Genomic DNA, 16,370 nt, shown 5'->3' on the forward strand with positions numbered 1-16,370 from the left:
TACCCAGGGGCAGGGGTTAGGAGGGAAGCTGATCACTGAGAGTGAGGGGAGGCTCTGGTCTGGCAACACTTACAACAGGCACCGTGGGAGAATGAGGGGCATATCTGGACGAGAAAATATTCTGACCCCAGCATGCAAGGTTGCTGCTGTCCCACAGCACCCAGGTCCTGTGTGAGGGCACAGAATAGTCAGGTAGGCAGACTCATCAGGGCGGACACTTTATCAGCCTGGCACCACCGAATCAACAAACCATGGAGCTGGATGAGGAAGGGAGTGAGGAGCAGAGGGAGATGACCCAGGGAGAAAAAAGCCTGATCCTGGGTGCCTCATCTCAGTGAGGGTTGTCACCAAGCGCCCACTGCTGGCATCAGAAATTGGGGTGTCATTCTTAACTCCCCCTCAACCGCAATCCATCACCAAGATACATGGGTTCACAGCCTAACTATCTCTTTGGCTCATTTACTTCTTTTCATTTTCCCTGGTCTCTCTGCTCCACTCCCCCCCACCCCCCCAGAACTCTGGTAATTCTGTGATTATAGGACAGATCTTTGCATCGGAGTTGTTTTAGTGCTGGGGAAAAGCTCAGATGGCTTCTAGGGCCAGACAATAAATGAGCGAAGCTGCCAGGGGCTGTGGCACATTGGAAAGCCCTTCGCCATCTAACAGGGAAGGAGAGTGCTGCATGAGGAAATGTGGGCCTAGCATTCTGCTAGATCTATTTTTAAGAGAAGCCTAAAATAGTTTTACAGAGAAATGTCCTGATTTTAAGTGTAGGCAAACTATTCAAATTTAAAATAAAACTGCTCCTCCTGAAACCAATATTGCAGTGTATGTTAACTAAAATTCAAATTAAAAAAACACAATTAAACAAAATGCAATGCATCTGCAAAAAAAAAAACAACCCACCTTCATCACAGAGAAACTTTTTCTTCTTCTTCCTTTTCTTTTTATTGTATCTATATGTCATGATAGGTGTTAGCTGAACTACAATGGCAATCATTCCACAATATTTGTAAATAAAACTGTATGCCTTAAACTTATACAGTGATGTATATCAATTATTTCTCAATAAAACTGTTGTTGAGGTGTTTCGGAGTGAAGTGTGCTGATGTCTGCAATTTACTTTGAATTTTTTTTAATGTTTATTTTTTGAGAGAGAGAGAGAGAGAGAGAGAGAGAGAGAGAGACAGGGTGTGAACGGGGGAGGGGCAGAGAGAGAGGGAGACACAGAATCCAGAGTAGGCTCCAGCCTCTGAGCTGTCAACGCAGAGCCCGATGCGGGACTCAAACTCACGAGCTGTGAGATTATGACCTGAGCCGCAGTCAGACGCTTAACTGACTGAGCCACCCAGGTGCCCCTACTTTGAAATGCATCAAATGATGCACTGTTGGGTGGATAGAGGGATGGATAGATGCTTGATAAAGCAAATACGCAAAGGTCAATTGGAGCGCCTTGGTGATGCACATATGCACAATCCTTTCCACTTTTCTGTACATTTGAAAATTTCAAAATGTAAGGGGAAAATTTTTTAGTTGAAGAATAATTGTGAGTCCACGAACTATTATTTTTGCGACTTCCATTACAAGTTTTAACGGACTTTATGAAAGCAAGGTACAGGTAAATGAGTTCATAACATAAAGGGCATAGAACGGTCCCTAGAATATTTAATAAATATTAGATATTATTAGTGTCATCATTTGGAACAGGAAATGGTCACAAATTGGAAGAGCTGGGCACCTAAACGGATTTCATGGAGGGCTTTCAGCTGACTTTTTATTACAGTGTATAGTGTAGGGACCAGGATTCCATGCTGTTGCTGTATGACCTTGTAACTGTAATTTCCATCTCTGTGTCTCACGTTGCTCACTTTTAAGCTAATGAGAGTTGGACTGTAAGCTCCCCTGCAGTTCCAAAGTTCTGATTGACCTGCTACTCTTCCTGTTTCTGCCTATAGGGGTCTCCATTACCCTTCTTCCCCGCCTCCCCTTTAACGCTTTCCTAAAAACTACAATTCCCAGGAGGTCCCACAGGCGTTGACGTCGCGCAGTTCTTTGCCGTCGCTCGCGCCCTTTATACGTACTTCCGCCGGCGAGCCACTTTCTTTCCTTTCGGCGGTGCGCGGCAGCAAGATGGCGGTGCAAATTTCCAAGAAGAGGAAGGTGAGACCCTGAGGGCCGGTCCGGGGAACCGTGGCGCCGCGCGGGTCGGGGCTTGTGGCGATGCCTTCGCAAGACTTGCGGCTTTGGGTCCTGCCTCGGGAAGCGGCCGTGGCCGCGTGGCGTTCCCGCGGGCTGCGGATGGCGGTGGATGGAACGCGGGGCCCGAGCCGGGCGAGCGCAGTTCGGCGGCGGAAGTCAGGCAGCGAGACATTTCTGCCGCTTCTGGGCGGAGAGCAGAGATGAGCGCCGGGCGCCCCTCCTGCGCCGGAGAAAGCGCTTGTGAGCATTTTTTGGTCGACAGATAGCTTTACTAAACGAATGCTATGTGGGGAGCGTGAGCCATTTCCCACCACGGCTCACACTGTGGCTTTGGGTAGGAGAGGGAGCAGCGTATTCGTGCTTTATTCGTGGCAGGATGCCGCCTTCTGACCGACCCCAAAGACCTCAATTGGAAAAGCTACTGTCAGTTTCTTGCTACGTCTGGGGCCCAAAGGAAACTCCTGGAGGAAGAGAGGAAGGAGACCCGGGGAGAACTTGAACTTTTCGAGCTTTAACTTTTCGCTTTTCCGTGGGCGAGAACTGTGTAAAGACCCATTTGCTTTAGAAAGAGGCAGCTTGTCGTTTTTGTGTGTGCATAACATCTCGTAGATCCACACTCTTTTCGAGTTAGGACTTGCCAGTTTTGTAAGACCACAGGTACTTGACCGCAAGATAACGTGGCTGGGGTTCTTCTGATGGTCCAAGTTGTGTCTATGTGGGACTGCTTAAGTCACTGTATTTTCACCAGTTCCGAGGGTAGTTAGTGTCTCTGCTGTTCTGAGCGAGTGGTAAATGTGCCCTTTCGGGGCAGCTTTCCGTTCAGCATGTATACGTACATCCACATAAACACGTCTTAAAAACCCTTCAATGAAGAGAAGATGACGAGTCTGACTGGAGGTTTTCTCTTTGTCCGGGGGGCCCCTACTTCGTGCCGCGTTCTGTGGCAGTTTTAAGGGCCCTCGGGTTAAAGTAACTTCCAAAGGACGACCTAGAGGCATTTGTCTGAGAAGGGTTGCCCCGTTCCAGATGGAACAAGGGTAATAGACAGGTGATGGGCTGGTTGTTAGAGGTGTGGAATTTTGATGAGAGGGGCCCTGGCAGAAGGACTAGGCAGGAAAAAGTGACCCTGCATCCATGTTCTAATTGCAAGTTTTATCTTTTGGTTAGTTTGTCGCTGATGGCATCTTCAAAGCCGAGCTGAACGAGTTTCTCACGCGGGAGCTGGCTGAAGATGGCTACTCCGGGGTTGAGGTCCGAGTTACACCAACCAGGACAGAAATCATCATCTTGGCCACCAGGTGAAGACTCAGTTTTCCTGGTTATCACCTGTAGTTGTATATGCTAGGACGGTGTATTCTATAAATTTAAGGGGACAACCAGTGAGTTGGCCTTAGTAAACGTACGGTTTTTATTAACGGCATTTTAAATCTAATTCTAGTTCTTGTTATCTAGAATTTATATATCCTTGTGTCAGATGAATGAGACTTTACTACCACATGCATATAAGATTTAAAGTCCTGTCCGGAATTTTGTGAGAGTTATAAATTCTCCCTCTTTATTTTCCTAAGGACGCAGAATGTTCTGGGTGAGAAGGGCCGGCGGATCCGAGAATTGACCGCTGTGGTTCAGAAGAGATTTGGTTTTCCTGAGGGCAGTGTAGAGGTGAGTGATCTTGGCTTACGCCAGAGATAACTGTGGTCCTGGAAATGGTTATTTAGGGTGGTACTTCTATAAACTCTTAACGTCATGTAGATCTTAGTTATGATCACTAAATTTTATAAATGGAGTGGTATTTTGTTGAAGGTCTCTTAATATCCAGTGGGCTTCAGTTTATAGGCCTGTTCTGCTCGTTTCTGGTGGTTAAGGGATTTTTACATTCAGTTTGGGTATGATAATGGTATAATGGATTGGCTACCCCGTCAGTTGGTGTAGCCGTAGAAGGAGCTAGGGGTGGGAGGGCAATAAGGAAAGGTTCGAACCATATCACAGTGCATGTTACTCGTGGGTAGCAGAAGTGTTTAGTACTTGAGGGATGCCAACAGTGATACATGCTGGCATGATGAATGAACTCGTTTTTTGTAGAAAACACTGGTTTAAGGCTGTGACTTGTTTCCTTCTTAAAGCTTTATGCTGAAAAAGTGGCCACAAGAGGTCTGTGTGCTATTGCCCAGGCAGAGTCTCTGCGTTACAAACTCCTAGGAGGCCTCGCTGTGCGGAGGTAAGTGTCTTGAACCTTTTAATGATTAGGGAACTCCAGGGAGAGTAAGTTAAGATTCTTGGTGAAGTTACTCAGATCCATTAAGTGCAGGGATTATAAAGAGGTGAGACATAGTCCTGATGGGAGAGCTTATCTGTATGTATGTATGTAGATAGTGCTGTGAGGAGGGATGGACTGTAAAGCCATGAGGTGGCTAGATGGCTCTGGAGCTGGGCCTACTGGTAAGATTTCAGTAGGAGTTCTTTGTGTAGTTTCACTATTTGTGAAGTTGTCGGAATGACTTGCTTGGGTGTTTAAAATTCAGTCAGTACGTCATGCAGAGCCCTGGCAGGTTTTTCAGCAGGGGAAGGACATGAGAGCTGAGCTTTAGGAACGTTGACCTGATGGGGAAATAGGTAGCAGGAACGGCTGTAGGCAGGACTTCTAAAAAAGGCTGCCTGCCTGGTTTGAGTACCAGCCACTCCACTTAGAACCGTGGTCCTCAAAAGCTTGGTCCCTGGGCCAGCGTCACTGTCATCATCAGAGGACCTGTTAGAAATAAAACTTGTCAGTCTCCACCCACTGAAGTGGAAAGTGGGGGTGTGGCCCAGCAACCTGGTCCAGGTAATTTTTCGTACACAGAGAAGTTTGACTTGGAAGTTCTGAGACCTGAGCCTCTTACTGAGTTTCTGACCCTCGGATCTCCTATTTGTAAATGGAGGTCATTACATCCACCTCTCCTTTTTGTGGTGATTACATGAGATGATGCAAAGGGGCCTAGATCCTAGAGTGCCGGGTCCTACCTTCCCTGTCTAAAGTGGCATCTAGCTCTCCCAATTAGTATTTCCCAGGGTATGCGGTGATAAACGAGTTGGGCGTGATATTTTAAGGCTTACTGTCAATGTATAGGCCTAGAAACCTCTTTTTCCAGCACTCTAGTCAAGGTGGCTAGGAACCCACATTAGTAGTTAGGGTTCCTAATGAATGTGAATTCTGGAGATAAGGGGCCACTCAACGACTGGGGTACTTCTGGGTTCTTAAACTGAGTGCTTACCCGATTGTGAAATGCTGAGTTTTACCACCCTCACCATTTAATTGGCCTGGAGTGAGGTCTAGACTTCACAGGTTTTTTTGTTCTATTTTAATCTTGTTGAGATGATCCTAATGTGCAACCAAGGCTGGGAAGCATGTGGTTAGAAGGATTTGGTAAATATTCCCTAAGGAATTAGCCTAAGATGAGGTGTGATGGGAATGAAGGAGAATTGCCAGGCTCTGGTCAAATTTATTCTCCATTAAAGTTGAAGATAGTGCAGACTAATAAGTCTTGTGCTTTTTGTATCTGTTTTTTAACATGGTGGGGTGTGGTGGGCTTGAACAATCCCTATCTTTGGTGATGATAGGTGGGTATCTGTCTCTTGTTCTCCCAAAGGGCCTGCTATGGTGTGCTGCGGTTCATCATGGAGAGTGGGGCCAAAGGCTGTGAGGTCGTGGTGTCTGGGAAACTCCGAGGACAGAGGGCTAAATCCATGAAGTTTGTGGATGGCCTGATGATTCACAGCGGGGACCCTGTTAACTACTATGTTGATACTGCTGTGCGCCATGTGCTGCTCAGACAGGGTAAGCAGTTGGGAGTGCTTGGGGCAAAGGGCTTTTAGCAGATAGATGTGCTTTCCATGCACACTGCAGTGTTTGGGGAGTTCATTTTGGGAGTAGTGGAGCATGTTGATACTCCTTGGGTTTACTGATTAATGTGCTGTATTGAACTGTGAGAATTACTGAGATCAGTCAGATCCGAGAGTTGGTTTGCTCTTAGCCACCTGTGTACCCTTCGGTGATGATACGATGACGAGTCAGAAAGGTCACATCCTGCTCTTGGTCCTTGTCAGTGCCACGTTCTGTGGTGCTGCGCATGGGTTCCTTTTGCAAAAGTGTCCTGTTCATTGATTGATTAGAGGCATTTGTCTGAGAAGGGACCAGACCCAGGGGTGCTTGAGTAACCTACTGTCCTCTTCTTTCTGTCCTGTCTTATCATGGGATCGGTGCAGCCCCAGCTAGATTCTAACTATGGCATCTTCTAGGTGTGCTGGGCATCAAAGTGAAGATCATGCTTCCCTGGGACCCAAGTGGTAAGATTGGCCCTAAGAAGCCCCTGCCAGATCATGTGAGCATTGTGGAACCCAAAGATGAGATCCTTCCCACCACCCCCATCTCAGAACAGAAAGGTGGGAAACCCGAGCCGCCTGCCATGCCTCAACCAGTACCCACAGCATAATAGGTATGTCTCCAGGGACCTCTTGGGGTAGAGTAAGACCCTATTCCCTGTCTTCCTATTAATAATTCTATATCCCACACTGTGGTAAGCACTTGATACATAAAAATTAGATTATACTTGCTTTACGACACAGGTTGGATCCAGAGGCCTGTTTACCCAGGGATTCTGTTAGGAGTATTTGCCTTTCATCTCTTAACGAAGTTCCTCTGTTGGGGTGCCTGGGAGCCTCAGTCATTTGAGTGTCTGACTCTTGGTTTTAGCTCAGGTCATGATCCCAGGGTTGTGGGATCGAGCCCCGTGTTGGGCTCCATGCTGAGCATGGAGCCTGCTTAAGATTCTCTTTCTCCCTCTGCCCCTCTCCCCTGCTCATGGTCTCTCAAAAAATTCCTCTGTTTACTGCGTTTGAAATAAGTTTTCTTTTATTTGCTTAAAATAATCAAGGCTCTCTTGTTAGTTATTAGTTGCCTGTTCTTCAGCAGCCTCTTCAGTTAAAATAGTAACATCAAGCCTCTTCTATGCCCAGCACCTCTTGTGTGTGCTAGGTGTTCTCTGTGTATATATTCACACAAACCCTAAATGGGAAATGAAAGAACCCAATATTCAGGTGAAGATTCTGTTCTTATTGTTGTGCTTTATTCTGTTTCAGGGTCTTCTTGGCAGCTGGATCTGGAGTTTGGATTTTGCTCTCTAAAGACCTCTAATAAAATCTTTGAAAAAGACGCATGGCCTGAATGGACTGTAGGTCCACTATTTGGACTGATAATTCTGTTGCCCCAAGGGAATATTCCTTGATTGATTCTTTCGGCTGCCAGGAAATCCTTGGTTTCAGCTGTGCTTATGAGGCAGGAGCCAGAACAGGAGGAGCCAAGCAGAGTTAACCAGACCCAATATCCCATAAATCTGGTGAAAGCTGAAGGCTGATGGTTAATAGGACAGCACTTTGATTCATTCACCTGCAGTTTGGTGTTACAGGTTTAGAAGAGGGATATGTTTAAGATGGCTTTTTTTCCTCTGATGTATAAGGGAATCTGTATTGCACATAGAAAATGAGTGTGTTTTATTTTGCCCATTCCATTATATTTTGGGTCATTATACACTATAGGTAGTGTTCTACATTATTCTCATTTAATCCTGAGTCTCTCTAAAGTGTAAAGGGAATTTGCTTGTGCTACTGAAGAGCCTAAAATGCTGAAATACATTTTCCTAAGCAGCATAGAGCTGTGATTAGAATCCACATTTCTATGCTCAGTCCTCTGAGCTGTTACACTCTAGAAGAACATTTACATGTCTACAGTTTGTCATATTTGAAGCGTTTTCTGTTGATGGGCTTTAACAAATTGAGTTCTCCTAGTTTCTTCAGGTGAAACTAGTGCAGGACAGGCTGGCAGGAAAATCCTACGTGACTAGTGCATGAGTTACATTGGGAACGCAGTGACAAATGTGTCTCTGCCCTCCCCCTTTCAGGGGCCTTTGATGTTGATCCTTACTTTATCTAGAAGTAACCTCTCATTGTTTTTTCAGTTTTTAGTAGAGACACTCCCCTTTGGAAGTCTCTAACCTCTAGGGTAGCTAATGTGCTAATGACTGCTTACTGTGTTCTAGGGAGTGGAATGTATTGTATCATTAGGAAGCAGAGCCTAAATACAAAAATGAATGTTTATTTCCCCATGCTTCTCAACTTGAGGTGACAGTTTCTCAAGCTGATGAAAGTTTTCTGGGAAGGGCTGAGCGTGAGGTGGTTATGAGCAGGCAAGCCTGGTATTGGGCCTCCTCAGTAACTATATACAAGTAAAGTGAGATTTGAGTGCCTTGATTAAGTGAGTCTGTGCCCACCCCCAAATCTAATGCAGTATAGGCAGCTATCATAAAGTCTTATTTATCCTTTATGCGTAAAACTAATGGCATTTTGCAATTTTACTGAAAATGTTGAGCCAGGCTATTTAATTCTTGTATTTTTGGACTTCTGTAATTTGGTTGTGAGGGGATTTTTGTTGTGAAACTAGTTCAGCTAATATAAGCATCCAGAATATTTGGTGCTAGAAACAGATTAAGGCAGTCCTGGTCATCTAAGACCTCAGTATCTAGTACTGGCACAGCCAGTCACAGGTCTTTGTATATTAGATGGGGTGATTAAATTCCTTAACTTCCAATCCACTTAAAACTGAAAGTTGGTGTGTGGGGTTCAGTCATGCTGTTATGTAACCCCACCAGGGGGTGCTGTAGCAGGAAATAAGTACCAAAGTAGATGCTTGGGGAAGAATAAAATGCATTGAATAAAGTAGCAGGTTATTAGTGTGCATGTGTAAAGCTTGAGTTACTCAGGTGAAGAAAGGGAGGCTGAAAGCTGGAATGTGAGAATTTGAGAATAGGCCCAGGGGCCAAGCAAGGGTCCCAGATCAATGGACAACACTCAATATGGAGAACCAGGGAAAGTACAAAAACTGTTGGCACCAGAGGACAATGGGTAAGGGGTTTCTTGGGGGGAGGGGGGGGTCAGCATCCAGACAGAAAGGTCACTGTTGTCACAGGCTGCTCTATCCCACAGCAGAGTGATAATGTGTGGAGTCGGTTACCTTCAGCCCCTACGTCCAGTCAGCCAGTCTCATCTAATTGGGAAATTAGACAAAGGCTTACAGGAATGTACAAGCCTGGTGGGGATGGGGATAACCTTTTTCTGCAGAGTGCTTTAAAAAGGAGACGTGGGAAGATGCTGGGCTTTGCAGTCAGACTTGGATTCAAATTTGACACAGGCACTGGTGAATCTTTCCCATCAGTATCTCTCCAGTCTGTTGGAGTTGAAGATCTAACAATACCTGTCTGTAGCATATCATCTAGTGTACTATCTCTAGAGACAACAGCTGAGAGCCCAGGCCGTCCAGCCAGAGTCATTCAAAACCAGGTTAACTTCTTAGTATGAGCATGGGCACATCAATGTCATCTCAGCCTTGAGCATGTGATTTCATAGCACAGTGCCTGACCCATAGGAAGTCCTCTGAGTGTACTGGATGTTGTTACTATTAGTATTTAAGCAAATCCTCTTAGAAATGATTAGTAGCTTAACTTCATGGTATTGGATCCTCCCCATCCTAAGGGCCTTGACCATAGAGACGGCTTTCTGCTTCTGCTGGGAAGTGGGCATAGCTGATCAGGTGTTACCACATTTTGCAGGTGCTGAAATTGGCCTTTTACCATGCCACATCCCACCTAGTGGTTGTTTCTGAGCCCTGAGTTTGCGGTGTATAAATGTAGCTGTTCTGTGTTCGGGCCTGCCAACACCAGAGCAGTAAGTCATTTAAGTATCATTTAGAGTCAACATTTTCAACCTAAAAAAATAGTTTTTCTTAACTATTTTTTTCCTCCTCAGGGACATGAGATTTTGATGTTATTTTATCCAGGAAATAAACCATTTCCCTATTTGTTATTGATCAAAAACTACATGTATAACTTGTTAAGCAGCATGACTGGTGAGAAAATTGTTATATTCCCTGAGCTTGCTGTAAACATTCCATTAATCTGAACATCCCTACAATGGGCTAGTTCTGTCACTAATTTCATTTTATAGCAACTTTAGCCCACATGATACATATTAGAGGAAGGAATGTATGATTTCTCTTAGGCTTTGGAAAATTCTTAGGCTATCTCAAGATCCTACTTAGGGTTTGACAAGTGACATGAAGCCCTAGATTGGGAACAACTTATTCTAAACTCAAGTTTTTACAAGTAAGAGGCTCCAGTGGCTCTGAAATTGAAATGAGACCACACCTTTGCTGCTCAGTCCTGTACTGTACTAGCAGCTCAGCTGGCCAGGTGCAGCTGGGCCTTTGTCCACTGTTGGAGGAGTGCTGCTGTGATGGGTTCATCTCACCCTCCACCCTCACTGGCTGGCCATGGACTGCCCCTATGACCAGCCTGTTCCTGCCAGTCTTGTGTGGTGAATCAGAGGAGCTGGAGTGTTGAATTGTAAGTTGTTGACAGTGTAGAGGGCTTCCCTTGTCTTTGAGAATATTTTTGCTCTTTAGAGGGAGAGCATAGACCCAGCAATGGGACCGCTTTCCCATCAGGGACAGAGGAACAGAGGTGATGGAGCTTTCCTCACTGGTTTTCCTTCAATATGACAGGAAGACTAGCCATCGCTATTTACCATCTAGGTCCAATAGACACCGTATCTTTTAAATTTTAAGTCACTTTACAAGTAATTTACGGAAGAATAAAGGGAAAGTGGGAAACAGTTATATATTTTACAAGTATTGAAGTGTTTACTAAAATTTTAAAGTTTATTTTTGAGAGGAGAGAATCCCAAGCAGGCTCTGCATTGTCAGCAAGGAGCCTGGTGTAGGGCTTGAACCCAAGAATAGTGATATAGACCTGAGCTGAAATCAAGAATCAGACACTTAATCAACTGAGGCACCCAGGTGGCTCTAAAAATACTAAAATTTTAGCAAGTATTAGCACAATTCTGAATATACTGAAAACCATTGAGTTCTACCCTTCAAATGGGTGGAATTTGTGGGATGTGAATTACATGTCAATAAAACTCATTCATATATTCATGAAAATAGGTATTTATGTATATGTATGTATATACATAAATGAATTAAACAATTTTTTATTTTCCTTGTCTGGGAGACAACATACCCCAAATGAGCACCATCTCTTAAACGTGGTTAAATGCTCGTCAACCACCCTGTGTGAAGCTGGAATGTATTCATCTTGTAACTACTGATCCCAGATTTCACATATATCTCTAGTAGGCTCTAGCTTCTTGCTTCTGGGTTTTTGGTTTATGTTTTGTTCAGATTTGCACTTGCATTGTCTACATGGAATACTTTACAATTTTTTGATGGCTCATAATGTTGAAAAGACATTTTCTTTGCTCCATAGTTTTAAAACATTTTTGATTTTAGGTTTATAAAGATCAATTTGAAGGACCAATCTAATGAATTTTTTTTTTTTTTAAATTTTTTTTTTCAACGTTTTTTATTTATTTTTGGGACAGAGAGAGACATAGCATGAACGGGGGAGGGGCAGAGAGAGAGGGAGACACAGAATCGGAAACAGGCTCCAGGCTCCGAGCCATCAGCCCAGAGCCTGACGCGGGGCTCGAACTCATGGACCGTGAGATCGTGACCTGGCTGAAGTCGGACGCTTAACCGACTGCGCCACCCAGGCGCCCCTCTAATGAATTTTTAAAACATCTACAGCATCTGTTTCCCTATAGTCACCTTAGTACACAACTGCCTCAGCATGTCTCCACTTAACGAACTGTAACAAACTATATCAAGTAAATGTTGGGGCACAGGCATCATAAAAGATGAATATTGTACAAAATAGGATGGTACAGGTCTTTGTCAAATACTGTGTGATGAAATCCTTCTTGTTGATTGACTTAAAATGCCATATGTCTTTTCTGTTTTTAGAAATAGGTTGTTCACTCACCAATTCTTGGGTTTGAGAAAATTCATCTATGCGGGGTTTTGCTTATGTGACTGACCAGTTTGCATCCCCAGAAATGAGAGTGCTGCCGTGTCCCTGCATTTACTTTCTGGTTTGTCTGTATTAAGTGTGAAATGTCCTCTGTCAGTTTCCTTCTCTTGGGCGTTCTGTCATTATGGGCAGAGAATGAAAGATCCTGAGTTCTCAGCTGACGTCTCGACTTCTTTTATACCTTCTTGAAAGATGATATGCACTATAGGAAATTTAGTATGGAAACTGAAAGATGATGTAATAGTAATGATTTATTCACTACTGTGTCTTCCTTCTAGGCAATACCATCATTCTTCCATTTGATCATTGTAGTCTTGTTTGGGAATAACTGATGAGTAATGTGAAATAATTTTTAGGATGATTAAACAGCAAAATTTTTCAAGATACAGGAAAAATAAATTCATCATGATCTCAATGTATTTTAGATTTATAGATGAATCTAATGAATCTGTATGGTCAGTGCAAGATAGAATGAGTTTTATTATTTTTAAAAAGTAAGTAAATTTCTCATTGTTCTTTGGAAGCCCACTAAGAAAGAATAACAGTCATAAAATACTAAGTCTTACAAATAGTTAGAACTTTTAAAAAACGAAACTCAAAAACTAAATCTGGGTCCAGTGGCTTCTGATGGTATACAGAAAGTTAAGTCTGTTCTCAGCTGGGGAGAGGATGGCAAACCCATTTACCTAAGGAGTCATACTCAGGACTCCTGGTCTGGCTTCCTCCTGGGCAGTAACAGTCCCATTCAGCAGGCAGCCTGGGGTGGGGGGCGGGGCACAAAAAGCAGTGGGCTAGGAGCCAGGGAGGCCCTCTGTATATGGTCTTGGTCTAACCTGCAGTCCTAGAAAATTAGGACACTAGTGTAAAATCTTTTGCTTGTATTCTGGTGAGCCTGACTCACGAGGGAGATGAACTACGTCTCCCCTCATCCAACTGGGAGCCCCTAAGGGCAGGGACAGTATCGCATCAGGCTGGGGTTTCCCATGGTGGAAATGATGCACAATAGTCCCCCCCACCCCCACCCCCACCCCTGCTTATCCATGGTTTCACTTTCTGCGATTTCAGTTACCCAAGACCAGCTGTATTCTGGAAGCAGATTCTCCTTCTGATTTAGGTCGATAGTAGCCTAATGCTGCATCACAATGTCTGTGTCATTGACTTCACTTCATCTCATCCTGTAGGCATTTTATCATCACACATCATCACAAGACAGGTAAGTTAGTACAAAAAGAGCCTACATTCACACAACTTTTGTTATAGTGTATTATAATCTTTATTAGTTAATTTTAAATCTATTACTTGTGCCTAATTTGTAAATTAAACTTTATCATAGGTATGTATGTATAGGAAAAACATAGCATACCTAGAGTTTGGTACCAACTGTGGTTTTAGACATCTGCTGGGGAACTTGGGATGTATCCCCCCACAGATAAGGGGGGACTATTCTATCTTCCACTTCTAAACAACTCCTGTGCTACGCTCAACACTCTTTTAGCAGAGCCTGGGCAAGGCTGCATGGAGAGAGCACACTTTATAGATGGCTGGACCCAGGGTGGAATCCTGCCTCTGTCACCACTCACCAGACCAGTGACATTAGTAGATAAATCACTTCATAACTCTGAGTCTCTCTTTCCTGATTGGTAAGGGAGGAAATAGTACTACCTCACAGGTGTTATGATACAGAAATCCAGGAAACTTTGTATAGGGTACTGAGTGGGAGGTCTTGTTCCAAGCATTGGGGGATACAGAGGTAAAGCTGACACTTTTCCTGCCTCAAGAAGCATTCTGTGGGTATGTCAAGGGAGACTAGAGATATCACATATATAGGCCTGGCTATATGCCTGGTGATAAAAAAGAGGGGCCGATAAGGAAGGCATAAGGAGAGTGATCAGCTCTGGAATGGAGGGTATCAGATCTGCCCAGGCAGAGAGGGCAGGAAAGGGCATTGCGCTTGCACAGGAGAGCACTGGGGGCATGAAGGGTCATTGTTGGGGAAATGGGGCAGTCTGCTTGGGACAGGAACTGCCCAGCCCAGGTGAGGTGCCCATGTCAAGATCTTACCTTTTCCACTCAGACTTTTGCCTGGGTGGGCAAGCAGTACAGCACCTTTTTTGCTTTGTTCTGGGTATTATCTGTGGGGTAGGGACCAGCAGGCTCTGAGAGGCTGGGTCTCCACTCTCCTCCCCTCCCCTCTGCCATTATCAGCTGGGTCCAGATGGTCACAGGCTTCCTAATCTGGGATAATCAGAGGGTAGCAGCTTAGTTGGAACCCAGGGCTTTGTGATGGGCCAGTCCCAGCTGGAGAGACCCCACAGATAGGGCCCTGGGGCTTTGGAAGATGGGGAGGGGAATGGGGCTGGCCCTGTGCCGGAAGGGATGCAAAGAGCAGATGATAGCTCTTCAAAAGGCAATCTAAGTGCACGAGAGAGGGAGCCCCAGATGGGGCCTGGCCAGCTCCTCTGGGCCTCAGAAACACAGGCATAGGACCAGAACCACTGGGTCTCTGCCTCACAGAATATGTGACATCTTTTGTCCCCTGTCTGTGCTCTGAGCTCATCCTTCCCCCTCCAGCAGTTTTATTTTGCTGCCCATAGAGCCCCAGGCCACCCAGGTGCTTATGATGGTACGAGGAGCTTGTGCCCTCTGTTGACATTGGGGAACTCGGAAGTCCAGGTGTGGAGCTGGGCTGGCTGGGTTCTCAGGCTGGGGCCCTGGTGCCTGCCACCCTGAGCCTGCGGTTTGCTGTGAGCTTGGCCTCAGAGCTGCTGAGGGTACCATGATGGTTTTTGTTCTGTTTCTGCTGCGTTTGTGAGTTGGGGCACCCCACCTTGGCCCTAGCATCTAACAGTGAGCCTTATTTGTTATCCTTTTTAGAGCTTTATCCCAGAGTCTGAACCCTAAAGCTGAAGCTTCTCCCTTACTCATGGTTTTATAATTCTGTTTCTGATCCTCAGACATGTTTACTTACTTATAAGCCTAAGCCTCTGTCTTTATTTTATTTTACATTTATTTGTTTACTTGTTTATTTATTGTCAAGTTAGCTAACATACAGTGTAATCTTGGCTTCAGGAGTAGATTCCCATGATTCATCACTTACATACAACACCCAGTGCTCATCCCAACAAGTACCCTCCTCAGTGCCCATCACCCATTTTCCCAACCCCCCACCCCCATCAACCCTGTTTGTTCTCTGTATTTAAGAGTCTCTTATGGTTTGCCTCCCTCTCTTTTTTATCTTATTTTTCCTTCCCTTCCCCAATAATCATCTGTTAAGTTTCTCAAATTCCACATGTGAGTGAAATCATGGTGTCTTTCTCTGACTGATTTCACTTAGCATAATACCGTCCAGTTCCATCCACATTGTTGCAAATGGTAGTATTCCACTGTATATATATACATCTTCTTTATCCATTCATCAGTTGGTGGACATTTGGGCTTTTTCTGTAATTTGGCTATTGTTGATAGCGCTATTAAACATTGGGGTACATGTGCCCCTATGAATCAGCATTCCTGTATCCTTTGGATAAATTCCTAGCAGTGCTACTGCTGGGTCTTAGGGTAATTCTATTTTTAATTTTTTGAAGACCTTCCACAATGTTTTCCAGAATAGCTGCACCAGTTTGCATTCCCACCAACAATTAAGCCTCTGTCTTTTTAGTTGTCTGGCATTTATCTGTCATTGCTAAGTGTTTGAATTGGAGAAGGTAGTTTAGAAAGAGAGAACCATCCTGACCAGAACTGCTTCATGGATTCCTGAAGCTTCACGAAATCTTGAGTCATGGACTCTGCCACTTACTAAGTATATGATCTTGGGTGATTCTCATCTTTTAAGGCAGTTCCTTCTCTGTAAAATACAAATATTAATAACTAGCTTATTAAAAGTTTCAAAAATGGGGGCGCCTGTGTGGCTCAGTCGGTTAAGCTTCTGACTTGGGCTCAGGTCACGATCTCACTGTCCGTGAGTTCGAGCCCCGCATCGGGCTCTGTGCTGACTGCTCAGAACCTGGATCCTGTTTCAGATTCTGTGTCTCCCTCTCTCTCTGACCCTCCCCTGTTCATGCTCTGTCTCTCCCTGTCTCAAAAATAAATAAAACGTTAAAAAAAAAATTAAAAAAAAAAAAAAAGTTTCAAAAATGCCAGTAATCTCAAATGTAAAGACAGTGATTACCTTTGGGATAGATGTGGGAAGGAATGGGTTTAGGAATGGAGGTGTCTACA

General features: G+C 44.5%; 1 protein-coding gene and 2 non-coding genes across 4 annotated transcripts in view; all 3 read left to right on the forward strand.

The window, feature by feature from the left end:
* Positions 1–2,082: 2,082 nt before the first annotated feature.
* Positions 2,083–16,370, forward strand: part of RPS3 (ribosomal protein S3) — a 780,806-nt gene continuing 766,518 nt past the window's right edge. Inside the window, exons 1-7 of one of the 2 annotated variants that reach the window (XM_049619655.1) lie at positions 2,083–2,160; positions 3,367–3,497; positions 3,768–3,861; positions 4,323–4,417; positions 5,826–6,013; positions 6,475–6,671; positions 7,315–7,387. In XM_049619655.1, the coding sequence (XP_049475612.1) occupies positions 2,131–2,160; positions 3,367–3,497; positions 3,768–3,861; positions 4,323–4,417; positions 5,826–6,013; positions 6,475–6,668 (732 nt within the window). In that variant the 5' untranslated portion in view covers positions 2,083–2,130 and the 3' untranslated portion in view covers positions 6,669–6,671; positions 7,315–7,387. Of the gene's footprint in view, positions 2,161–3,366; positions 3,498–3,767; positions 3,862–4,322; positions 4,418–5,825; positions 6,014–6,474; positions 6,672–7,314; positions 7,388–16,370 lie in introns of those variants that run through there. The other variant, XM_049619664.1, reaches the window with a different exon arrangement.
* LOC125917521 (small nucleolar RNA SNORD15) lies at positions 3,062–3,210 on the forward strand. Its single transcript, XR_007456217.1, has one exon. It is a non-coding gene; the product is annotated as a small nucleolar RNA SNORD15 (small nucleolar RNA).
* On the forward strand, positions 6,223–6,367 carry LOC125917515 (small nucleolar RNA SNORD15). The gene has a single exon (XR_007456214.1). It is a non-coding gene; the product is annotated as a small nucleolar RNA SNORD15 (small nucleolar RNA).

The sequence above is a fragment of the Panthera uncia genome, chromosome D1 (assembly GCF_023721935.1).
Source record: "Panthera uncia isolate 11264 chromosome D1, Puncia_PCG_1.0, whole genome shotgun sequence".
Classification (NCBI taxonomy): domain Eukaryota; kingdom Metazoa; phylum Chordata; class Mammalia; order Carnivora; family Felidae; genus Panthera; species Panthera uncia.